The 23,401-nt window shown below is 56.6% G+C and overlaps 8 protein-coding genes across 8 annotated transcripts; 4 read left to right on the forward strand and 4 right to left on the reverse strand.

Moving 5' to 3' along the window:
* Nucleotide 1: 1 nt before the first annotated feature.
* K437DRAFT_254886 (lipoyltransferase) lies at nt 2–1,421 on the reverse strand. The gene has a single exon (XM_013389180.1). It carries the CDS (start codon nt 1,200–1,202, stop codon nt 27–29), a length of 1,176 nt encoding a protein of 391 aa, XP_013244634.1. The 5' UTR covers nt 1,203–1,421; the 3' UTR covers nt 2–26.
* A 313-nt stretch (nt 1,422–1,734) lies between these two features.
* K437DRAFT_55250 (uncharacterized protein) lies at nt 1,735–7,927 on the forward strand. Its single transcript, XM_013389181.1, has 8 exons — nt 1,735–1,808; nt 1,923–2,481; nt 2,555–3,072; nt 3,144–3,479; nt 3,553–5,122; nt 5,181–6,589; nt 6,657–6,837; nt 6,911–7,927. Exons 2-8 carry the CDS (start codon nt 2,083–2,085, stop codon nt 7,850–7,852), a joined length of 5,355 nt encoding a protein of 1,784 aa, XP_013244635.1. The 5' UTR covers nt 1,735–1,808; nt 1,923–2,082; the 3' UTR covers nt 7,853–7,927.
* On the reverse strand, nt 7,907–9,552 carry K437DRAFT_293455 (putative PRE5-20S proteasome subunit). The gene is made up of 6 exons (XM_013389182.1): nt 9,391–9,552; nt 9,290–9,297; nt 9,160–9,185; nt 8,847–9,063; nt 8,412–8,769; nt 7,907–8,285 (listed from the first exon to the last, which is right to left on the reverse strand). The coding sequence occupies exons 1-6, from the start codon at nt 9,391–9,393 to the stop codon at nt 8,010–8,012; spliced, it is 888 nt and encodes a 295-aa protein (XP_013244636.1). The 5' UTR covers nt 9,394–9,552; the 3' UTR covers nt 7,907–8,009.
* A 270-nt stretch (nt 9,553–9,822) lies between these two features.
* K437DRAFT_293456 (DUF1446-domain-containing protein) lies at nt 9,823–12,541 on the forward strand. The gene is made up of 6 exons (XM_013389183.1): nt 9,823–10,386; nt 10,469–10,901; nt 10,979–11,179; nt 11,261–11,499; nt 11,581–12,267; nt 12,363–12,541. The coding sequence occupies exons 1-6, from the start codon at nt 9,965–9,967 to the stop codon at nt 12,481–12,483; spliced, it is 2,103 nt and encodes a 700-aa protein (XP_013244637.1). The 5' UTR covers nt 9,823–9,964; the 3' UTR covers nt 12,484–12,541.
* Nucleotides 12,542–12,792: 251 nt separating this feature from the next.
* Nucleotides 12,793–13,784, forward strand: K437DRAFT_254889 (uncharacterized protein). Its single transcript, XM_013389184.1, has 3 exons — nt 12,793–13,001; nt 13,092–13,524; nt 13,597–13,784. The coding sequence occupies exons 1-3, from the start codon at nt 12,987–12,989 to the stop codon at nt 13,674–13,676; spliced, it is 528 nt and encodes a 175-aa protein (XP_013244638.1). The 5' UTR covers nt 12,793–12,986; the 3' UTR covers nt 13,677–13,784.
* Nucleotides 13,690–18,786, reverse strand: K437DRAFT_254890 (alpha/beta-hydrolase). The gene is made up of 3 exons (XM_013389185.1): nt 18,214–18,786; nt 14,464–18,116; nt 13,690–14,392 (listed from the first exon to the last, which is right to left on the reverse strand). The coding sequence occupies exons 1-3, from the start codon at nt 18,728–18,730 to the stop codon at nt 13,811–13,813; spliced, it is 4,752 nt and encodes a 1,583-aa protein (XP_013244639.1). The 5' UTR covers nt 18,731–18,786; the 3' UTR covers nt 13,690–13,810.
* A 676-nt stretch (nt 18,787–19,462) lies between these two features.
* K437DRAFT_221657 (uncharacterized protein) lies at nt 19,463–19,926 on the forward strand (the record flags this gene model as incomplete). Its single annotated transcript, XM_013389186.1, has 2 exons — nt 19,463–19,596; nt 19,677–19,926. Coding segments are annotated over 2 exons (384 nt in total), but the record flags the coding sequence as incomplete, so codon positions are not given.
* A 539-nt stretch (nt 19,927–20,465) lies between these two features.
* K437DRAFT_254891 (FACT complex subunit POB3) lies at nt 20,466–22,756 on the reverse strand. Its single transcript, XM_013389187.1, has 4 exons — nt 22,495–22,756; nt 22,297–22,425; nt 20,882–22,233; nt 20,466–20,799 (listed from the first exon to the last, which is right to left on the reverse strand). The coding sequence occupies exons 1-4, from the start codon at nt 22,518–22,520 to the stop codon at nt 20,621–20,623; spliced, it is 1,686 nt and encodes a 561-aa protein (XP_013244641.1). The 5' UTR covers nt 22,521–22,756; the 3' UTR covers nt 20,466–20,620.
* Nucleotides 22,757–23,401: the final 645 nt, after the last annotated feature.

The following is a 23,401-nucleotide window of genomic DNA, read 5'->3' on the forward strand; positions in this document are numbered from 1 at the left end:
ACGCGATTTCGTCGCAAAATTACATGTTATTGCACTATTTTGCCTTTCACAATGACTTTGCTCAGAAGCCCCCGCGCATCTGCCGCATAGTGGAACATGCTTTTATCCGCTTGCTGCATTTCCCTGCCCCAAGTCCGGCCGAATTGCTGCACCAGCGGCGAAACAATCGATTCCACCGTGACCGCCTTTGCCTCTGGCCCCAATGTGATGGGTGTGTCAACGAGACCGACGCCAGGACCGATGCTGGCCACTGCAAGCCCAGCCGACGAAGGCAATGGAGAGCTCGGAGATTCTTGCTCGTGAGGCAAGTCGGACTTGCGCGCTTCGTCGACCTGCCCTCCACGGCGGTCAGGCCGCGTGGCCCCCTCTCGCTGCACGCGCAACGCAATCTCTCTTTGTATGCAAGTCATACCCTTGCCTTTGATGCCGCAAGCTACGATCCACCCGAACCATTTAAGGACATCTGCTTCGACATTCAGCGCAAAGCCGTGCGATGTGATTCGATGTCGCACCTGGATGCCGATGCTTGTAATTTTGTGTGAAGTATCCACCCACACGCCCGTGTGGTCTTCTGGAGGCGGGACGGTCGCAAGATTGTATGGCGAGGAATGAAGAAGGTTCGAAATGCTAGTTTGAATCTTATCGACGTAGCATCTCGTTGAAAGATTCATGACGCTGAGGTCGAGGATGGGGTAGCCAACAAGCTGCCCCGGTCCGTGGAATGTGATAAGACCGCCCCTTTTTGTGACATGATAATCGGCTCCAATTTCCGCAAACCGCTTCGCAATGGCTGCTTCTTCTTCTGGTGTCTGAGCATATTCGCCTCCCCTTCGTCCTTCGGTGAATACCGGAGAGTGTTGTAGAAGAAGAAATATGTCGGTGGTAGCCACCTCTGTCGCTTCGGTCAGCCGTGAAGATGGGGATTGTTTCGCTGCAGGTGATGCTGATGGTTCCTCGCGTAAGAGTGCCCGAGCATCGGCTCTTCTCTGGACCAAGTGTTCTTGCAACTTGAGGCCCAATGCGTAGGGCACTTGATATGGAATGTACGTCCAAGTCACGGGACGGATTGCGTTTCTTGGAGCAACCTGACCATTGGAGCACCCGATGCTAGAGGCCTGGGAGAGCCGACGTTGGAATTGACATGATCGACATAAATGTGACGGCCTGGCGAGCCTGGCGCTATTGGCGAGTGCGGAGTGCATGGTGGTTGCGTTGCGATGCCAGCAGCGATGCGCCTTTCACTTGCATTGGATCGTGATGGTGTCCAAGGTGGGACCTTCAGCTGCACTCTTTCGAGGGACGAAAGGCGAAAGCCGACCGACTCAAGTGTGCCGACTGACAGACTTGATTACATCGCACATGGATGACAGAGACCGCATTACAATATTCAGCTGGCTGGGTTATCGAAATTCTGATGAGATCGAGGCAGAGATTCTGATTGAAAGTGAGTGTCACCGACCGTAGCACTCACAACAGGCCAATCTCAAGAAGCGTGGAAGGGGGGGAGATGCCACGGCAGGGCATGGTCACGTGGTCCCTTTCCGTAGTGGACAAGAACAGAGAACAAGTAGTTCTAGTTGTCCGTAAAATCCGAGAACCGATTCGGTGCAAGGCAGTTAAAGGTTGTTCGGAAACTCTCTCCTGTTCTAATTATAGTAATAATTTTGGCTTATTGTGAGATAACTGTGGTATTCACCTATGCGTATGTGCCCAATCCATCTATCAAAGAATCAATTGATAATCAAGCTCGAGATCACTCTAACTCGAAACAGATCTGTGTAGTTTCAATCCTGGAGGCCAGTCACAAGGTGAGCCGATCGAACGGTATTTCCCTCTGGGACGACCGAGTAAACGCTTCTGCCACTTGCGGCCATCCGTCCGCGAACCTTTGCTGTGGACACTCTCTCTGAAGCTCGCAGCAGATTCCTCGCGTTTATTTGGCGATTGCGCTCAGCAAACGCTCTCCCTGACGATCTTCGGAGACATGATGACGTATGGAGGGACTCGCACCCAAATATAGGGATATAAACCCAACTTGGTTGTTCGCATCGCATTCTTAATGGCCGAGAGTCCTTGTGCGAAATGGATGAACACAACGTGGCCGCTGGCACCTCGCCGCCGGTCAACCATTGGAGCGAGACTAGCAAGGCTGGGGCTACAGAAAAGGTCAGGCGAATACCTCCCAAAAAACGCACCCAAGTCGCCATGCCTCAAATGGAACCTAATGAGATTCTGGAGGGTGATGCGCTCGTTGACGAGCTTGAAGGCTTTGCGGTCGGCACCTACCGTAATTCTTTCTCAACCAGCCTGCTTATTCGACAAGAGAAGGAGCTCATGGCTTCCCGCAATAAGATCAAGATCGCGACTGAGAAGGCGCGGAATGAAGCGCCCATAGTCTTGGATAGATATGATGTCCAAGTTCAACAGGAGGTGGGACAAACGCAATGCAAACATGCGATTCTAGTGCCGAGGACATACCAAGTCAGTATCCAAAGCAAGAAAAACGCCCCTGTGGTCTTGCTGATGTGCGCTTGCTCCTGGTCCATACACGCAGGAAGAGATGGTAGGATTCGCAAAGAAGCAGAACGTGCTGGCATGCTTCGAAACAGGGGCTGGAAAGACGCTGGTCGCAGTTTTGCTTATCCAGCATATGCACGACTTGGAACTAAAGCGCGTACAGGCACTCGAGCAAGCCGCTACAGAGGGGGAGAGCCGGAATGCCACCCTCGAGGTTGTCGGAATTATCAAGGCAGAATCGATGCCTGTGCTAAGGTGCGACGATCATGTTCCCTGGACTAGAGTCAAGCGGAAGGTTTGCATTTTCCTGGTCAATCTCGTCAACCTTGTTCATCAGCAAGCTGCTGTCATTGAGAAGAATACTAATCTCAAGACGACCCGCCTGTTTGGAGAGCTTGGTGCTGACCTCAACAACCCTGCCGCGTGGCAAAAAATCTTGACTAGCTTCGACTGTATTGTTGCGACTTCTCGCATAGTCCTCGACGCTTTGATTCATGGGTTTGTTCGAATCACTGATTTCCATGTCATCGTACTCGATGAGGCACATCACGCAGTGTGAGTTGGTCGGAGACCCGGTGCAAATCTACCTCACATACCGACGCTGACACTGTTGCGATGTGGTGCAGAGGCGAGGACAACTATGCACGCATCATGCATTGGTATCGCGGAGCAAAGCCTGAAGATCGTCCCAAGATTTTTGGAATGTCTGCATCGCCTAACAAGTCTGGCAAGAACTTTCGGTCGGCGGCCAAACAGCTGGAGGCTACTCTGGACTGCAAGATCATGACAGCGTCTGAAGACACAGCGGCAGAACTGGACAGCTATGTCAACACACCGAAGATCTTCGTCATCAACTATCCCAAAGCCGAAGCTTTGCCCATCAGTCAGTTGACAGACGTCATCATTCAGACTTGTCACGGCTTGAAAAAGTTTGAAGAGGTCTTGAACAAGGCAATGCAAATGTGAGTATTGTCCTTGTTTACTCACTGGCGCGTACCATCTTTCTGATCGGATTGGATGATACTATGCATACAGCCATGCCGAGTTCGGACCTCTAACTGCAGACCTGATCTGGGCTGGCGCTCGCAACTGGGGTCGGGGTCGAAGCCGCAGATCCGGAATCTACGCCAGGAGCAGACATGGCGCTGAGAAAGACATTGCGCTCCCTGACTTTGTCCAGACGGTGGAAGAGACGGATGTGGATGGAGACGACACTGCTATCGGGAAGCAAGTCATCGACATGGTCAGTGAAGACTTCGTCAACAAAGTACAGTCAGTCATGGACCAAAGAGATGACGACGATGACGGACAGGTAGCCATGCACTCTCAAATTGGCTTAAGCAGAGGGGCCATCCTGGCGCAAAGGCAGATGGATAGCCTTACCATCCATAGGGTGATCGGCTCAATCGTGCGCAGGGGGCCTCCGCTTCCCGACACGCTCCATCCCACCCACGATAATTGCACGCCAAAAACGCTACGTCTCCTCGACGTCCTCAAGTGCTTTGGCTCGAATGAAATGGCAGTCGTCAATTTCCACGGCATCATCTTTGTCGAGCGCCGTGCAGCTGCTGCCGCTCTCGCCGAGCTCATCAAGCGTATCGAAGGGCTCAAATGGGTCAAGTGTGAGGCTCTCGTTGGACACAATTCCACAGATGCCGAAGGAATGAATTACAAGTCGCAAGAAGAGGTACTCGCTCGTTTCCGCAAGCGGAGACTGAATCTCTTGGTCGCTACAAGCGTTCTCGAAGAGGGCCTAGATGTGTCACCGTGCAACCTTGTTGTGAGGGCAGATCCAGTCTTTCGGTTGATCAGCTTTGTACAGTCCAAGGGGCGTGCTAGACATGTCGATAGTCGCTTCGTGATGATGGTCGAGGAAGGCTCCGAGAAAAGTCGACGGGACTTGCTCCAGCTTGCCAGCGACGATGGAGATTTACGCGAGTGGCTTAGGGCGAAGTCCAAAAATGAAAACATCAAGATGAAGCTAGCTGAAAAAGCAGCAGTGGCAGGAAATCCGCAATCCTCAGTGCAACTGCTGTTCCCTGAGGATGAGGGGCAGGTAGTTGTCGAAGAAGCGGGCATTTATGATGAGGAGCCGACCACGGGAGCTCGCCTATACCCAACAGACTCTCCAGCTCATTTGGACCGCTACGTTGCGACTTTGCGCAGCGATGCTCATGACATCGAAAGGGCAGACTATGAGTTCTTTCAAGAACTCGACGGACAAGGCATGCCTCGATTCTACTGCAAGGTGCGCCTGCCGGGCAATGCAAAGCTACGCTCCTTCATTTCCGAGGCTGCTCGCACAAAGCGTCAAGCTCGTCGCATGGCGGCCTTTCTAGCGTGCCGTGAGCTGCGCAAGATCGATGAGCTGAATGAGCACTTTCTCCCGAAGCCGATCCTAGAATTGGGAACGGAGCTTCCGTTCGAGCGTGAGCGCCAGACCGGAAAGCGCGTGGCAACCCGAGTAGCTGTGAAGCTGTACATGGGCAAGATCAGTGAACAGTTTATATACAGAGCGCCTCCGGGGTTGTCAACGACATCGGGGATTGTCAAATATACGTCGATTTTGCCCATGCCTTCGATTCAAGGCAACTCCTCGTGTCCAGTGAGTGTTCATTTTCGTGCTTGTCGCTATTCTCTGACTCTCATGAACTCGCCTGCAGCTGTGCCTGGTTCTACACACTCCCTTCCCAAGCATACGCAGCTTTGACGTGTTCTACCAGAGCAACCGTATTCCCTTTCCCGACATTCTCGGCGGCAAGCCTATTCAGTTTGATGAGGCATCGCTTGACCTGGCGAGACAGTACACTTTGAGACTTATTTCATGGGTCTCGCGCAAACCGTGGACTTGCGAGGCGGATCAGATGCCGTTCTATCTTCTACCTCTAAGGGAAGAGAATAGAAATGTGTCCGAAATGTCGTCGACTCAGGAACTTGACTGGGAGCAGATTGAGCAAGGTACCAACGATCGGCCGGTGCTCTTGCGTGAAACAGACCGCATGGAGGATCCGTTGAATCGCCTCAGTGACCGTATTATTACGCAAAGACTCGAGGAGAGGCAATGCACCAGTTATGTGCTCTCCAATGTCTCGGAGGAATACAACATTCATAGCATGGCGCCACAGTCCACTCGCGAGGGCAACGCCGGCATGACTTTCTTCGAATATTACCGCGACGTCGTCAGCAGAAACAGCCTCGTAAAGCCGGAAGCGCCCACTGAAGACACAAGGATGCTGGAGGTGCTACCATTGGAGCGTTTCCAAAATGCGCTGGTTATGTCGAGCAAGAAGTCTCGGGTCATCTTTCGCTCCCCAAAAGCCTACATCATGAGCCACTTCTGTGTTTTACAATCTCTCAGAGCGAGCACATGCAGGGCAGCTTTGCTTGCACTGTCCGTCATTGCTCGCATGGACCAGTCGTTTCTTTCTCGCGAGTGCAGAAGGCTTGTCTTCCCGCCGTGCATGGGCAGAGTGGTCACCGAAGATCTGATGATGACAGCTCTTACGACTGCAGCGGCGAATCAAGGCTTCGATTACCAACGTCTCGAATTCATCGGCGACACCTGTATTAAGCTGCTAGCTACGTGTCACGTTTTCGCTAGCAGTGCTGCGTTTAACGAAGGGGAGCTTCATCTTGCCCGCAGAGAAATCATTTCAAACGCAAAATTGCTCAAGAAGTGCGAGGAGCTCGAGCTGTGGCGATACATGCAAGGCGACTCCTTCAATCATCGGACTTACCAGCCCCCCAATTTTGTGGAGATCACTGCCCCTGCGAGCCATCGCAATCCCACGTGCATGGTCACGCAGGTACAAAAGAAAGAGGCGAACGAAATGGACGAGGGCGACGAGGAGGCAGCCGGTGAAGACCAAGGCAGGGTCCAAGTCGAAGAGGTCTACCCAAAGGACCACCCGGGCCCATTTCGCCCTACGATGCTCTCGGACAAGTCCCTCGCTGATGTCGTCGAGGCACTGGTAGGAGCAGCCTACGAATGCTCTGGACTCCCTGGGGCCTTGAAGGCCGCTGTGCGCCTGGATGTCCTCCCGACTGCTGTGTCTGAACTAGGTGACTACAGGTGAGGATCAAGGTCGGACTATTGAGCACACCCTGTTTTCGTTTCCTCACACGACTTTTTTGAGCAGCGACATTTATGCAAAACAAGTTTCAGAGGAGATTGCAAACGACAATTGGGATGCACGTGTCTCACAAGAGGCCCTCAAGATGCTCGAAGAGCACCTTCTTTACAAATTCAAACGACCACACCTTGCACTCATGGCCATGACTCACTCTTCACGGCTGGCTTCTGTACTGCCATCCTATGAGGTACTTCACGGAATGATGACACTACTTGCCCGCCAGGGACGAAGATTGACAAACATTACATTCCGTATCGCAGAGATTGGAGTTCCTGGGCGATGCACTCCTCGATTATCTTGTCGTCGAATACTGCTACAAAAAATACCCGCATCTCAATGAAGGCAGCCTGACAAATTTGAAAGGCTTGATGGTGGCAAACACAGGCTTGGGTGCTCTTTCTGAGGTACTCGAGCTCCCGAAGTTCCTGTCGCTTGGTTCAGAGCCGCTTCGCACCGCCATTGACAGGTACATCAAGGAGGTGTCCGACCTACGCAAAGCCGAAATGGCGAAGCCGCTGGAGGAGAGACAACCGTATTGGCAGCATCTGAGTCCGCCAAAGGCATGTGCCGACATTGTCGAGAGCTTACTAGGAGCTATGCTCGTGGACTCGGAATTCAATATGGAGTGCAGCAAGAAGTTCTTCGAAATGCGCGTTCAACCCTTTCTAGAGATGTTCTGCTCGCGCCAGGATCTCCCGGCCAGCAATCCGACTTCCTTCCTCGCCATGATCCGGTCTCGCGGCTGTCACGGATTCCGACTCGAAATCACCGATATGAGCACGCTTCATGCTGAAGCCAAAGCCACCGGCAAGAGGCTGTGGAAGGATGCACCAAAGGCCGGCGCGCACTGCCGTTTCCTCCTGCACGGGCGTATGCTTTCTCAGACGATGCAAGGCTCGCGCAAATCTGCGGTGCTCGAGGCGTGTCGCAAAGCCGTCAAGCACTTGCAAGACAATGATTGGGAGCCACTGCAAGAGGCGTGCAACTGCAGGGTCATCGAGATCGATGATGCCGACTGGGATGCCGATATCGAAGAAGAGGTGCAAACAGAGGAGCGAAGGAACGACCCAAGACTCGCTGAAGGGAGGAAGGCTGCAGACGGCAACGTCATTGCTTTCCCGGAAGGCGCTCCTAAAGAGGCTGGCCACTCATGTGGAATGCCTCGCGACCCATACCAACCGCAACAACATGCGCTTGGATGATCTGCATAGCCATGATCAACATTTAGCACCGCTTAGGCCACCTCGAAAAGAGGTCCAACACGCATTTGCATTTGAAATCACTCTGTAGACTAAACAATTCACATCACAGCAACATTGTATGCATTGCCTGCGTCATTGCTTCTTTGATGTTTATCGTTCACTCATCCATCTGCACATCGCCGTCCGTTGCATTTCCGCCCGCACCTGGCACTGTAGCGTCCGCACCTGCGTCACCAATTGCCGTGCTCGAAGGCGCAGCCGCAGTCGCAGTTGTGGCTCCCGGCGCGGTCCGTGGCGGAAGCTGGTCCATCCACTGCCTGATATCCTTGCCCTCATAGATCCTGAGTTTATCGGCGCCTCGCGAGGCGGGCGAAGAAGCGTCTGCGTCTGCGCCGGGCCCGACAACTGCGATGGAGATGGCGTCGAGCTCGAGCTGAATATGTGGTGCGCATGCACATGAAAGAGAGACACGCGGAATGTGGACAGAGCGACGCATCAGTTAACATTGCTACCGCCGCCGTCAACCTGAGCAGAATTGTCCTTGGGATGCGAAACTTACATCCTTGCCTTGCTGTAGACTCTCTCGCAGTGCCTGGAGGCCCTTGATGATGAGCGCGTCGCGATCGAGAGCATCCATGTCGTCCAGATGTCTCTCAAGATAGGTCTTGCTGCTCTGACTGCGCGCACCGAGGCTCATCGCAAAGTATTCGAAGCAGTTACCCGTCGGGCTGAACTCGTATAGGTGCGGGCCGGTCCCATCGACGCCAATGACGAGGAAGCCGACGCCGTACGGGCGCTTGCCATACTGCATTGTGTTAAGCTGCGCTCGGTCGGCAAGAGAGGAGATGATGCGGGAGAGGGGAAGGGGTCGCGAGTAGATAAGGCGCGAGGAAAGCGCTAATTGACGCATGTAGTTGCTGTGAAGGTATCGGAAATCCAAGGGGACTCGTAAGCCTGGAGGTATCTCGGTAGGGTCGAGCAGACTGCCATTCACCTCAGCACCCTTGCGTCACTCGTGAGGCCCGCAAAACCAATACCGATATGATTGTCGATCCTGAGCATCTTCTTCTGATAGCTAGCCAGCTCGGACGGCGCGCGCTTGAGCGCTACGAGCACGGCATGTGTCTTGGAGCGCAGACCAACAACGCATGAGCCTTGTTTGACGGCTTCGCACGCGTACTCGACTTGATGTAGACGCCCTTGCGGCGAGACTGCAGTCGGGGGTGATGAGGAGAGATCGGCAAAGATCAGCGAATGAGTTGGTAGGAATAGTTGTTGCCGTCAAGAACCGCGTCTCCCGCACTCACAGACTGTGTTGTCGCTGTCGTATGTGCTAGAGAGGAATGTCACCGGGGTAAGTCGATGGTCCGGTTCCATACTTTCAGCATCTACGAAACATCTTCTCAGATTCAGACTCCCCTTCCGAAAGGGACTCACTTGCGGAACTATGGAGGTCAGGGCACGTCCGCGAACAAGAGCAAGGGGGAGATGTCAGTCAGCGCCTGCAACGGGGTTCAAGGCGAGATCTCCGCTCTCACCATGATGCCGGATTTTTTCACGGAAAGGACTGGCCCAGACCACGGTACTGATCTTCCTCGAGTCTATCGCACGAGTATTGCGTGTATCGCGTTCATGGAGACAGCAAGGTCGTGGTTACACAGGAGTGATGACGATACCTCTCTCTTCAGGTGGACTTGATTCACTGGGTTCCACCTTTCGATGATGCTTCTCGACAAGCAACGCCGCGTCAGCCATCCCGATCAACTCGAAGCCAATCAAGTCCAGCCGCGTATCTCAAAGCTTTAAATAGGGTTAGCTCTGGTCTGAGAAATACTTTTTCGGCCGGAAAGACCCACCAGCTCACTGACCATCTACTCAGAGTCTTTGGACCGCCGGTCTATCGACACGCCGGCGCCGGAGCTTTCATCAACATCTCTTTATGGCAACACCACCATGGCAGCATCTGCTACCGTCAATATGAGGACGCAGCTTCCTATTCGTGCTTCCTTGGATCGATTCGCACGAACGCCGCCCGCGATACCTGCCTCCGAAGCTGCACCGTTGTATCAAATTCGAAGAGAAGTCTTGGAGCGTTCGCATTTGGATTAAAAAATGCCGACGCAGGACAAAGAAGTTCGCATCGGGTGCTACAGTGCCTTCTGGGGTGACTCGCCCCAGGCCGCCTTCCAGATGGTACACCAGCCCTCTCCTCCTTTACACTACCTCGTCGCAGACTACCTGGCAGAGGTGACGATGGGACTGCTGGCGCGTAGATCACGGATGGCGAAAGCCGGCAAAGCCAAACCCGGCTACATCGAGGAGATCGTACCGCTCGTTATCGCCCCCTTACTCGCTAGCCTGCAAGCCAACGGGACCAAGCTGATCATTAATGCTGGCGGCCTCGATCCTGTCGGGCTGAAGAATACTATCGAGACAGAAGTCAAGAGGCAAGGTATGGATCAAGGTACTGATGCCCACAAGGTAGCTGCCGTGTGGGGCGACGATTTGCACGCTGAGTGGGAACAGCTTGTATCGTGAGTTGACCGTTTGAAATATCTCATTCGAGAGGTTCCTACGGTGAAATTCAAAACAATGACTCTTATTCCATTGTAACAGGTCATCTTCTTTCACACAATTCTCTCATTTTAACATCGATGCGGGTCCTTCTCTCGAACCCCTCCTGCATCTCCCGAAACCGGGGGCTGGGAAAGGCAGTGACACACTGCTCTCGCTCAATGCTTACATAGGAGCGGCGCCCATTGCTGCCGCTCTTGACCGAGGTGCAACGATCATTATTACGGGTCGCTGTGCCGACTCGGCGCTGGTGCTTGCGCCGCTCATGCACGAATTTGACTGGCCCCACACTGCAAACGAGATCGGCGGTTGTGGAAACAGTGCGACGCAGGATCTGCAGCGGTACTACGACCGCCTTGCAACAGCTTCTCTTGCCGGCCACATCATTGAATGCGGTGCGCAAGCTACCGGCGGAAATTTCACTGATTGGAAGGAGGGTGCTTTCAGTGGGTGTGGGGGCTGGAGCAACATGGGTGTGAGTAGGTCGTGGTATGGGTCAAAAACGCACTTTCGAGCCGCCTAACTGAAGAGAGAACTCCCACGGTTCGACAGTACGGTATTGTCACCTTCCCGCGCTCCAAAGATGGGCTTGTGTTTGACGTCAGCAAGCCACCGGAGACAGGAGGCATCGTATCTGTTCTGTCCGTGGGTGAGCAGATGCTCTACGAGGTCCTCGATCCAGAAAATTATATCTTGCCGGACGTTACACTGGACTTGAGCCAGGTCGAACTCAAGCAGGTCGAGCGCGAACTTGTGAGTTCTGCTTACAAAGCACATGGCCTCCATCGACCGCTTTGACTGAATGCTTGTTACTGGCTCGTACGCGTTGCACAGGTCCGCGTCTCAAAAGCACGGGGCAAGCCACCGCCATCGCATCTAAAATGCACTGCAATCCTATCGAAAGGCTACAAGATATCCGGCGAGCTCTGCATTGTAGGAGAAGAGGCCAAGTTGAAGGCTGAAATGCTCGGGCGTGCAATTCTTACGCGCGCAGGACGCGCGATGAACATGCGCGGATTCGCTGAATTTGAAAAGACAAGAATTGAGTGCGTCGGTGCCGAGGCCATGTTTGGGTACGTCCGGCTCACAAAGCGAAACGCTCATGGCCGACCACAATTGACTGGAGCGGGTCCTTTAATCATCTCTGTTTGCAGCGCTCATTCGAGATTAGATGGGTCACGAGAAGTGGTTCTTCGCATCTCAGCAAGCCACAAAGATCCGAAAGCGCTGATGTGGATGGCTCTGGAGCTGGCGCAGGCAGCGACATCAACGGCGCCGGGTATCACGGGACTTGGCGCCGGACGAGTGGCCCCTTCGCCGCTGTTCAGCACGCAGTCCGTCCTCATTCCTCGCGAAGCTGTCGAATGCAAGACGCTCGTTGCTGCTGAAAGCGCGCATTCGACCTTCCGGCATGCAACCCAAGGCTCGCACGCGTACCACCGTGGAGGTTCTGCACAGAAACGGTCGTTTCCACAGATCAATCTGCACGCCTCTTCCTCAATCTTGCCATTGCCGGACAATGCGCCACACATGCTGGCATACACAGCCGAAGCAAGAGAGATTCCTTCTCCGCAGAGCGCGTACTCACTCTCGCACCAGCTCGTGCCCCTCATCCGCATCGCGGTCGGACGCTCAGGCGACAAGGGCGACTCGGCAAACATTGCATTCATCGCGCGGCGTCCTGAATTCTACGGCATTATCCAGTCGCAAGTAACCTGCGAAACCGTGCGATCATACCTGTCTCACCTCCTCACACCTAATGGGCCGGACGGTCAAGGCGGCAGTGAGATTGTCAGATTTCTTGCCCCGGGCGTCAATGCCGTTAATTTTGTTGTCTCAAAGTGAGTATCGGGCCCCTTCTCTTTCTCCGAATGATGCCTTATCCCTGACGGACACACTCTGCCTCCGCCCTTCGCTTCTTACGTTCACTCCCAAGATGCCTGGGTGGCGGCGGCCTCTTGGGTCTGCAATACGACCGTCAAGCCAAGACGTTCGCTCAGGTCGGACTTAGCGCCATCAAAGTCAGGGTACCTTCGGGTTTGCTCGCTGCTCTTTAGTTCCCTAAAGCCCATCACATCTGTATTCTAATTGACACATAAGATGAGGAGAAGGAGCTTGAATTAATGTGTTGTAATACTCGAGGCCTCACAGTATTGAGTACTCCGGCACTTGTTCCTTCTTTGTCCCTGTCAAATCAAAATCGGTCTTGTCTCTCAATCCCGACACTCACGCGCCAGTGCTGCGCCAGTTTCAGAAATCTACGAAAGTCGGGTTGAAGTCGTTGATCTCGCAAATTTCCCCCAGCCTCTCGAATCTCGTCGTAGTCACCATCACGACATCAACGCATCTGGGTAGCAATCTTGTGTCCGAGTCGATAGCGTCCTCGATGAGCACACGCTCTGTTCTGCGGAGATCGATCTTCGTCCGCGCACCAGCCGGACAGCTGCAAGATGTTCGACAGACACTCGCCGTCGCGCACGGGCTGATTCACCATCACCAAGGGCCTGATACCCGTTCCCGATTAGGCTTAAGTACCCAACGAAAACCAGGCCTGATTGGAATGCACTTCCCTCGCGTGAGCATCTTGCGGAGGTACCTTCCGCAGTCCCCAAGATGGACTGACTGGCCACGGCGCGACTACTCTTTTATATCCTCTTCATCGCAGGATCCCGAAATGCACTATTTGCTTGGCTATGCAGGGTTAACGCTGGATTCGGAAACATCTCCTTTGATCTCGCCCGAGGTCACCTTCTACCCTACATGGATTCCACGACCGTCCGGCAAAGGCGTCACGCCATTCGATTCTGCCGGACTTTTCGCTGCCTCGGACAAGAATCTGCATCGTGCCGGAGAGGATGAATATTCAGCTGATGAGCAAGCGCAGGATGGTACAGCGTTCGACGAAGAGCCGCTCTCCTTAAAGTCGTGGGACAGAGAGCTTCGACGAGGGTCACTGCGCATCACTCCGCGTCAAAAGGCAAGGCTCAGCGATATAGCTCGCTTCATCGGACTTCGCCAGAGCGGTGCATATTCTGCATCTGCGACCAGCGAGCCCAACATGATTGAGGCTGAGATCAAGGTGGGATCTCGGGTCACTCGTGCGTGCACTGCCATTGTTCTCGACTGGTCTAATAGGACCAAATGGCTAATGACACTTGCTTCCCTTACAGCTCTAGCACATCGAAAGAAGAAAGGCAAAGACCTGTACAAGGCCCAGGCCTCAAAGTTCAAAGGCTTCTACGCGGATTGACATTTCTTTTTGATATTCGCTCTCGAGATGTACCATAGTTCAATTGCAAGTGCTCCCATAGGTTCTTATTCACACAAGATTGTACAACAAACATTGCATACTCTTCCTGTCTTAGTGTGATGATGATCGTCAGCTCACCACCACACGTCGCCCTTGGGTTTTTTCCGGCGCGGGGTGGTGAGCTCTTCTTCATTGGAATGCGGGACATCGTTGTCTGAGCTGCGACGTTGCGTCACAGGCAAGCTGGGACCCGGCTGCGGCGGTACAGGTGGCGAGAAGGCCCTGGCTTCGGGGACGCGCACGTCTATGCCGACCCTCTCTGCGTCACTGTCGCTGCTCGGTATATCGAGAACTTCTTCCGTTGATGCGGAGAGTTCGCGCTCCTGCAAGCTCCGCTGCCACTGCATCTCGCGGTCCGAAATGAGCGCGCGTAGAGCATCACCAGCCACTCCAAAGCCCTGTAGCGGTTCACGACTGACCGGAGAGGCAGCGCCACCACCGACAGCAGAAGCGCCGGCGCTCATGTTGGAGTCCTCCTCCGTGATGTCAGACAGGCCCTCCGGTTCTCTGTCGCGCACGTCGTAGTGAGAGAGGCCATAGAACCCGGCATCTACCGATGAGCTTGTGACAGGAATGATCCGAGATGGAGCCAGATACCGTGCCAAGTTGGCGGAGTCCGCGTCGCCATCCTCTTCGTCATCGAAGAATCGTGCTCGCTGAGATAAAAGCGAAGGAGGGAAAGGTCAATCAGCAGCCTGATGCGAATCGAGATCATTTTTGTGCTCACCCCTGAGAGCCCTTCCCACAAATGTGGAGACAGAGATGCGGAAGCCAACGGCAACGATGACGATGCCCCCAACGTAGAGGGGCCGGCGGGCATTCCGCCAGCAAGTGTGTCTGCAGACGAAAGGCCCGGGTTATGGAGTTGCTGCTCGTTGTTCTGCAGCGATTCCCACCAGATCGGCCTGCTTGACGCCGTGCTGCGGCCGCGTGAGACCTCCGTTAGGTAGACGGGAGAGAACTGTTGCTGGCGCTCAGGCGAGGTCGCGACGGCGGTGCTGTCGGGTATACGCAAGGTTTCTGAGCCGCGCGGAGTAGTAATGCAATCGCCGGTAAGAGCTGCCTCCGTGTGTGTGGGAGTATGCGCACGTTGCCAAGTGCTCTGGGGAGTACGTGGTGGCGAAACGCCCATCTCTTCAGAGGAAGTGCTGTTGCGGCGTTGTCCATCGCGTGGCGGAAGAGGTGGCGGCGGAGAGCCGCTTTGGTCAATGCCGAGCCCATACGACGCATCGATACGCAATGCCTCCTCGAAACTGCTGCTCTCCATGCTCGACGTCTCGCTCCAGGCTGACGCTTGGAAAGATTGGACATGGGGAATACCTTCCAGGTCTAGCGCATTAATCCTCCCATCGTCCAGGAAGTGCTCGTTAGCATAGTCTTGCCCAGCTTCGGCGCCATGCATGCCGGCGTCGGACGGCATCGAGCCAGGCGAATGCAGTGGCGAATATGGACCTGGCTGCGGAGGCGAGTGCGTGACAGAGCCTGTGATGGGATCGAGCAGGCTCGCTGCCTGTTGGCCACCGAGGTGAGAGCCAGTATCGTTGCGCGCGATGAAGCGAGCGAGCAGGTCGAGGCCCTTTTCACGTTCCGGCTCAGTGCCTGCCAGGTACATAGAGACGAGCGGCCATGCATGCACACCGGCCGGTCCCTTTTCGATCGCCGCATGAATCCACTGGTCATCATGCTGGCGCTGCGGCTCTTTTCGCCCGGAAAACACACCAGCGTTTTCGTCGTTGTCATCGTCATCGCCATCACGATCCTGGACCGGCCTAGCAGACTCGCGGCGCACCTTCTGCACCCAGAGAGCGATGTCTTGCGCCATGACCTCGCGCTCTCCCCAGACGACGAGCGCACCCTTGCTGAGTCTGATTCGGCTCCAGTCGCCAATGGCAGGCGAGATGAGCGGATTGTGGTCGAGCTCCGTCGCAGCTTTTGCGACGGTGCTGACCTGCTCGCCTAGGCGCGTGCAGCCGGGGTCCTCGCCCATGGCTTCCTCAAAGGGCATGTAGAGCTGCTGCTTGCTCGGCACGGTGCGCGTCTCGCGTTCCTTGGCGGTGAACAGCGGGTCGAGGCCGAGGTAGGCGACAGAAAGCGGCTGCGTGTCGCGCGCTCCTCCTTGATGGTGGAGCATGGCCTGTTGCTCCTTCTCGAGAGCGCGTTCATCGTCGGGGTTGCCGTCACCGTCGTCGAGGACTGCGCGTTTCAGGAACATAGGTTGGTCAAGTGCGCGCGAAGCAGCCTTGGCCAAGCGGCGCGGGGGGCTCATGAGCGCTGCGAGCTGCCTTGGCGGGTCCATGAACGTCGATCCATACGATGACAAAGTGGAAGAGGAGCGGGGAGCGTTGCCGGGCCGCTTGGCCAATACGTCTGCTGTCGCCTTGCTCGGCGTCAGCGAAGCCGGCGCGGAGCTCTGCAAGTCTGGATAGCCTTCTGCGACAACGCGGAACAGGTGGCTAATCCAGCCGACCGGTCCGCGCACACGGCGTGGCGTGTGCATGACGCCCGCGTAGACCTGCGCGAAGTGGAGCAGCGCCTCGGGCGAGACGTAATCCCAGCGATGGGGGTCGACGATGCTTCGCGACGCTTTCTCTTGCGACGACTGCTGCTGCGCCTTGCTCCCAGCGGACGATGAAAATGCTGCTGCTGCTGCGCCGACCTTGCTGCTGCTGCTCGAGCCGCGAGACTGTCGGCGCGACGCGTGCGATGGCAACTGCTGCATTCCTGCTACTGAAGCAGCCTGTGCTGCCGCTCCTGGCGATAGCGATGGCGTAGCTGCTGTGCTCTTACGCAGCGGCTCAAAAGCGTGCGCATGGCTGGGGCGCAGGTCGACCCACGGGCTGACGAGGACGGCCTTGCCAGGCATGGGTAGGCGCGCCCAGTCGCGCTCGGCGGCTATGCGCCTTCCGGCGTCGTCGCCACCGTACTGGCCTGAAAGGCACAGGAGCATGCTCATGGCCAGGTTAGCGCCGGCGCTATCTCCGGCGAGCACGATCGCGGACGGATCGATGCGCTCGACGTCGATGAGGTGCGCGTAGCAACGCAGGCACTCAAGGAGCGGCGCAGGAAAGCGTGCCGACGGCGACAGCCGGTACTCGACCGCGATGCAGCGCGCTTCGCCTGGCTCGGCGCTGCTACTGCCTTTGCGTTCCGTCGAGCAGACCTTGGCGAGGATGCGAATGAGCGCCTCGGCGTAGAACGCGACGCTGCCGAGCGTGAAGCCGCCGCCGTGCAGGTAAAGGATAGTGGTGGCGTGGCGCGCGGTTTCGGAGGCTCTCCGTTGCTCTCGGGGCATCTGGCTGTCGCCACCGATCCAGAAGGCTCGAAAGCCGTTAGGTTCCGCGCGCTCGCGGCCTTTTGCAACTTTCGTACACGCCGCCGCAGCAGCAGCAGTAGCGGCCTGGTTCCCATCCCCAGACGCTGCCGTATGCTCCTCGCTCTCCCATCCCACGTCACCAGCACCAGCACCACCATCGCCAGGGTTCTGGACATCCGGGCCAAACTCGCGAATGAGGCTGGCGGCGCCTCCGCCAGTGCGCCAGCGGACGAGGGGGCCGACCGTCTCCTCGGCAAAGAGAACGCGGGGGAGGAGGTGCGGAAAGTTTTCGCAGGCGAAGCGCGTGAGCAGGATAACGAGGTGATGGAATGGTGAGAGCTGCAGCGGCGAGCTGCCAGGCGGGAGGACGTCGAAGGCGCACGGATCGCGGTCCGCTGCTGCTGTTTCTGCGATGCTGGTACTCGCATGTGCGTCTGCGACGCCCCGCTCCTTGGAAGTGGGAGCAGCAGCAGTGCTCTCCTGCGCTTGCTCCGGGTGGCGCAGGCGTATGCCAGCAGCGTCTCCGACATTGGTGACCTGCTGCGAGAGCCAGCTGGCGACGTGGCCGCGTGTGCGCGGGGGCACAGGTTCTACGCATGCATCGGCGGTCTCTGCGCTGTCGCTGCCGGTGGCGCTCGGCCTGAGCCGTATGGAAGCGCGGCGGCGCGAGGAGGAAGCGCGCAGGCTACCCGCCGTAAAGGTAGCGGTGGCGGCGGTCGAGTCGCTGTCGCTGGCTGTGTCCGCGTTGGTGATCGCGGCGGCAAGGCCGGCGCGCTTGCGCTGCAAGCTTAGCTGGCGCGTGTGGATGCGCTGCGCTGCGGATACGCCGCCGCTTGCCTCCTCCTCCTCGTCATCATCCTTCACCTCCTCTTCCCCTTCGTCCCCCTCCTCGTTCTGCTCCTCTTCTTCTGCTGCTCTTGTTGCACGTGCGGCGGCCGCGCTGGCGCCGGCTGCGCGTCGGAAAGCGGAGGATCTGCCCCTGCCGGCGCGCATATACGCGTCCTCACGGCGCTGTGCCGCCTGCCCGTCTGCCCAGCGCGCGTAGAATTCGGTCGGGAGCGTGATGACTGCGGGGTAGGGCAAGAAGGGAAGGAGTGGGTGAGTTAGCTTCTGCGCGGCTAAGAGTGCGATGGCACAGGGCGTGAGGGCACAAAGACGACGCACGAGCGAATGCGAGTCCCTTGACGACGAGGTCGCACAGCTCGGCGAGGCCGAGTGTGCGGAAGAGGTTGAGAGCGTAGGTAAAGAAGATGACGATGAGATCGGAGAAGTACATACCGCCCAGCAGCGGTCTGTCACCCTTTCCCTTGTATGAATATACGACCGGGCTACCGGGCCCATCAGCGCGGCGCGCAGAGAGGGAGCGCGTGTGCGTGTGCATGCTGGTGCTGCGCTGTAGCGAATGACGGCGGGCGAGCTGGCCACGCGACCGTGTGGTGACCATCGCGCCGGGCTGTGCGGCCGAGTCGCTGTCTGATGCAGGCGCAGCGCACGTTGGCCCGGCAACCTTGCCGCCTCTGCCTCTGCCTCTACCACCGTCAAACAAGTCGTCGCCATCGCTGCTGGCTGGGCTGTCTCGACATGATGCTGCTCCTGCTGGTGGTGGTGGATGCTGCTGTGCGGTTGCCATGCCTGCGCCGGCGCCCCTCCCACCGAGACGGGCGGCGAAGAAGGAGGCCATGGCGGGGATGGGGACGGAGACGAGGCGGGGATCGGATGAGTTCCGATCAGATCAACCGTGCCGGCGTATCTCTATATACAACAGCATCCAATTCATTTCATTGCAATTCATTTCATTCCAGCCCATTTCCCCAGTCGCCAGCCTGTCAATTAGTGCACAATGCAAGCGCAACTCCTGTCGCACTACACACCCAATCGCCCACGTTCGCGTGACTACGGCGATTGGTGTGAAAGATGGATAGGATCACGTGACCATACATGTTCAGCTCTGTCCTGGCAGTAGCCCCCCCAATCCTGTGATCGCTCAGGGTGGACCATGGTGGTAATATACGTCCTACATACCCCTCAAACTTGTGGCCATTATCTCTCTGCCTTGGTAGAAAGGGGGGCTCTGCACCTTTGGGGATTGGGCGTCATCCGGTTTGCAACACGACAGCAGTGCCACGCGGCCAGCGGGCACGTGAAAGCTGATTGCTTGTTCGTTCCGCCTTTGCCTCGAGTCAAGAATCACGTGGCTTGCCTGTCTTCATATCTCCAACCCCCCCCCTTCCCCCAATTTCCCATGACCCATCATATCTGGTTTCATCTCGCGTCGGCAGGCGACCGATCCAGTCGCGTGAATGCCAGCAGCGCTAGGCAGCAGCGCGCGACGTTGCGTTCCATTGCGCTGCACCTGCTGCAGCTCGACACGTGCCTCCTCCCGCTCCCCGCTCCCCACCCTCGCAGTCTCGACATGGACCCAGCAGCCGCAGGCACAGGCGTCTTCAGCGGACGCCCTCCTTCCGTCGCCTCGCGCTTTGTCTCACAGACCGAGCTGACGGAGGCTCAAAAGCGGCGCGAACAGGAGCTCAAGGACGCGTATGCCAGGTGCGTCCCCGTACCAACCAACCCGCCTGCGGATCCACAGCGGCGCTAATACTTGTGCCACGCGTACGCACCCTGCCCAGGATCGGGCAAGAACCGCCGGCCGCGTCCTCCGCCTCCGAGGGCGCGTATGACCCGCGCTCGCTGTATGAGCGCCTCAAGGCGAACCGGGACGCCAAGCAGGAGGAGTGGGACGAGCGCATGCGCCTCTCCAACCACTTCCGCGGCATCGACGCGTCCGAGAGCGACTTTCTCAATCACGTCGCTGCCGAGCAGCGCGAACATGACGCCCTGCGCAGCCGCCTCGAGCGCGAGGAACTCGAGAAGTTCCGCATGCTCGCAGAACAGAGCCGCGCGCAAAAGGAGGCCGAGTTGCTCCGCGCCGCTGCGGTTGCTACTGCGTCTGCCTTACCAACAGCGAACCAGGGAACGTCACCAGCAACTGCAGCAGCAACAGCAACAGCACGACCGTCCAAGGTCCCCGCTACACCAGCGTCTCAAGCAGGGGCAGCCTCTGCATCTCCGCCCGCGTCGGCATTGCCAGCTGCGCCTTCCGCGTCCGGGACGGCCGCAGGCACCGCACCAGCCGCACTTGCCTCAGCCAAAGCCAAGCGGAAACGCGACCCGCTTGGCCTCGGCGTGGTCAGGAAGAAGCCGGCCGCTGCCAACGCAAGCGGCGAGCCAAAGCCCAGTGCGACGGGACAGCCTGTGGGAGGTGGCACAGCGCATGACCGCCGCCCATTCTCATCATCATCATTACCCAGTGCGGCTAGTGGGGATGCTCATCGAGACAGAGACAGGGACAAGGATGGCGGCAGCGACGAGAGGGAAGGGCGAGATAGCGGCAAAAAGCAAAAGACAATTGTACATTGATTGCTGCACAAGTTCTTTTTTGTGTGAATGCAACACGCGCCAAGGTTGGGGAAGATGACAGCTGCTGGCGCACAATACATCGTGCATGTCTTCGCCCATTCGCTCCACCTTGCTTGGGTCTGCCCTGTTGATGCTTTTCCGACAACAGACATTGTTACGATTTGCGCTTCTTCTTTTTCGGCGGGCTGTCCATGTTGCGCATCTCAGCGTCGGAATCAGAGTCGTCCCCTTTGCCGCCGCCCTTTCCGCCGGCGCCACCGTCCTCGTCATCTGATGCTTCGGACGGAGAACCGCCGTCCTCGTCGGATGAGCCCTCTTGGAAGTCTTCGTCCTCTGTTCTCGGAAAGAAAAGCAAAAAGGTCAGTCAATGGTGATGGCATGTGTGGCCTTGGCACCCGCCTGCATCCGAACCCACCCTCAGAGTCTTCGTCATCGTCATCGCCAGCGGCGCCCATCTCTTCGTCTTCGTCGCTGAGCATGCCCGCGGCGACTTGCAAGCCAAGGGCGCCGTCCGTCTCGGCCATCTCGTTCTTGATGCGCAACTTGCGCTCGGCAAAGTGCAAGTTCAGTTTCTCGTGCTCCTCCCTGTTGAGGCTCTGGAAGTGGTGCTCGGGCCCGCTCTTGGTGATGACGCGCAGGTCAAATGTCTTGCTCGACGATATGGCGCCGCCGACGCGCGAAAAGACAATCTGGTGCACATCCGCGTACGCGACATATACCGGCTGCTTGGACACCCAAAGCATCGCTTTCTCCAGCGGGTACAACAGACCGTCTGTCGCCTTGACGTTGCATTTGATGCTCGACTGCCCCGTGCTCGACTCGAACGAAGTCGGCACCGTTAGCTTCTGTCCAGAGAGCACCTTGAACAAATTCGTGACAATCTTGAACGTCGGCTCCTCGTACCGCTTCTTCAGCTTTCCCTCGTACTTGTCCTGGATCACCTCCTCGTCCAGGTTGAGTTCGGCATCCATCTCCTCCTCGCGCGGGAACTGCAGAACCAGGTATGGGTACTTGGTCTGCCCCTGCCGGATCGCCGGGTCCAAGCCGACGACGAATTGCACGTGCACGTCGTCCGGTTTGGGTAATAGGAAGAGACGCGTGATGGACGAGTAGAGCACCTTGTAATCGTACGTCTTGCCCCGTAGTCGCAGGAAGGACGAGAACATGTCAATGTCGTACCGCCCTCTCGGCGTGAGCACAAGAACATCCTTGAACAGCAAAATGCCGTCGCCGGCCACTTGACCGATGTCCGCCTTGGCTTTGAGCTGTTCGTGAAATGCACTGGCTGCCGTCTGCTCCTCCTGATCCTCTGCATCGCTGCCCACATTGCTCCCCTTTTCAACGTTGCCTGGAATGAAGAAGCGCATTTCCACCAGCTGATCGCCTCTGATCTTGGTAGACTTTCGGTCCCCGTTCGTCGCTGCTCCGCTGTTCGTGGTGGGCTGCTGCTGCTCTGGGTTGATGAATTCGATGCTCACTTCCGTCTTGCCCGCCACGTTTGAGTTGGCAATGTGCGAGAGAGGCACCTCAAATGCCAGCTTCTCGTTCACGAGGAACTGCACGTCGTCCTGTTCAATCTCAGCACTGCCCCAGTTCCATCCTCGTGTTGAAATCTGGCGATCTGTTAGCGTCATCCCGTAATACGACTTGATCGTTGCAGCAAGCCGCTCTCGGTCGTCGCGTGAGAAGCCGTCGAATGTCATGCGATCCTCCCCGCGATCATTTCGTTTGCGAAGATTGATGCGGCATTGGTAATTTCGTGCGACTCTGTAAACGCACAACAAGACGGTCAACTAATGTCCACGAATGCTAGTGACCCAGGATACTCACTTTAGCCATTCAAAGGACTTGAAATTGTCTGCCACCTCGGTTACCGTTGAGCCTTCCCCACCAGCAGGCTTCCAGCCTAGGCCGCCTTCCGACATCCTCAAGCGGCCGACCGTGGACGAAAGCCCGAAGCTATACAGTCGCGGAGACAGAGCTCAGCCTTCCAAATCGGGGCTCGCTTGGCCTGTGCCCCATACTCACAAGACGTGATTGAACTCTTCAGCCATCTTGGGTTTCCTCCAATCTACAAGCCTGTCAATCAATCCTTGGCCTGAACGAGCAGCCAGTATGGATGCCGAACAGTTCGGATCGCAACGCACCAAATTATGAGAAGGGAAAACGTCGCCGGGTGTGCCGGCAACGATGCCCTTCCAATAGTGGGACCTCGGGAAATTTCCCACGTTAGGAGTTTGCAGCCAAAGCGACACGAAAGCTCCAAGGCGTAGATGTCGAAGAAGTCGACTGGAGGTGAGTGAGCAGAAGGTGATGAGAACTAACCCCATTTGACATGTGCGTCGCGACTCACGAGCTTCAGCGTGACCAAGTCGCGACTCACGGCGCGACACGTTCATTCCACATAGTCTTCTCGCCAATCGAGAGCGGAATACTCAACATCTCAACCGCATCTCAAGCCTCGAGCTCAACATCGCTCCAATGGTTCGCAATTTTTCTTCCGATACGGCGCTACCGTCATGAGGAGGCAGAATGGGACCCTGCTATGGCGCGGGGTTCGCGCAGGAACAGTTGGACCTAGACAGCTGAATGCGGCTTGCTTTAGCGAAGCATGGCACGAGGCCCTTCATCGAATGGGCTCACACGATAATGTACACTTGTACAGTGACAGAGAGTCAGCCTTTCGAACGCCAGCCTTTCGAACGCATCATGCGATGCGCCGATTCAATCCAAATAGCATGCATTGTGTGGGATAATGCATTAAAGAAAATAGTCCATGGATGTGTGTAAAGGAGAAAGTGATGGATGGATTATCGTGACCTGCCGTCGCCCTTTAGGTGATGGGCAACATCGTAGTCCTCCGCATTTGCTTCCATCTCCTCGATTTTGACCAGTAACGAGCGCACACCTGACGCGTCAGGCGAGCAACTTGCAG

The sequence above is a fragment of the Tilletiaria anomala genome, assembly GCF_000711695.1.
Source record: "Tilletiaria anomala UBC 951 chromosome Unknown K437scaffold_17, whole genome shotgun sequence".
Classification (NCBI taxonomy): Eukaryota; Fungi; Basidiomycota; class Exobasidiomycetes; order Georgefischeriales; family Tilletiariaceae; genus Tilletiaria; species Tilletiaria anomala.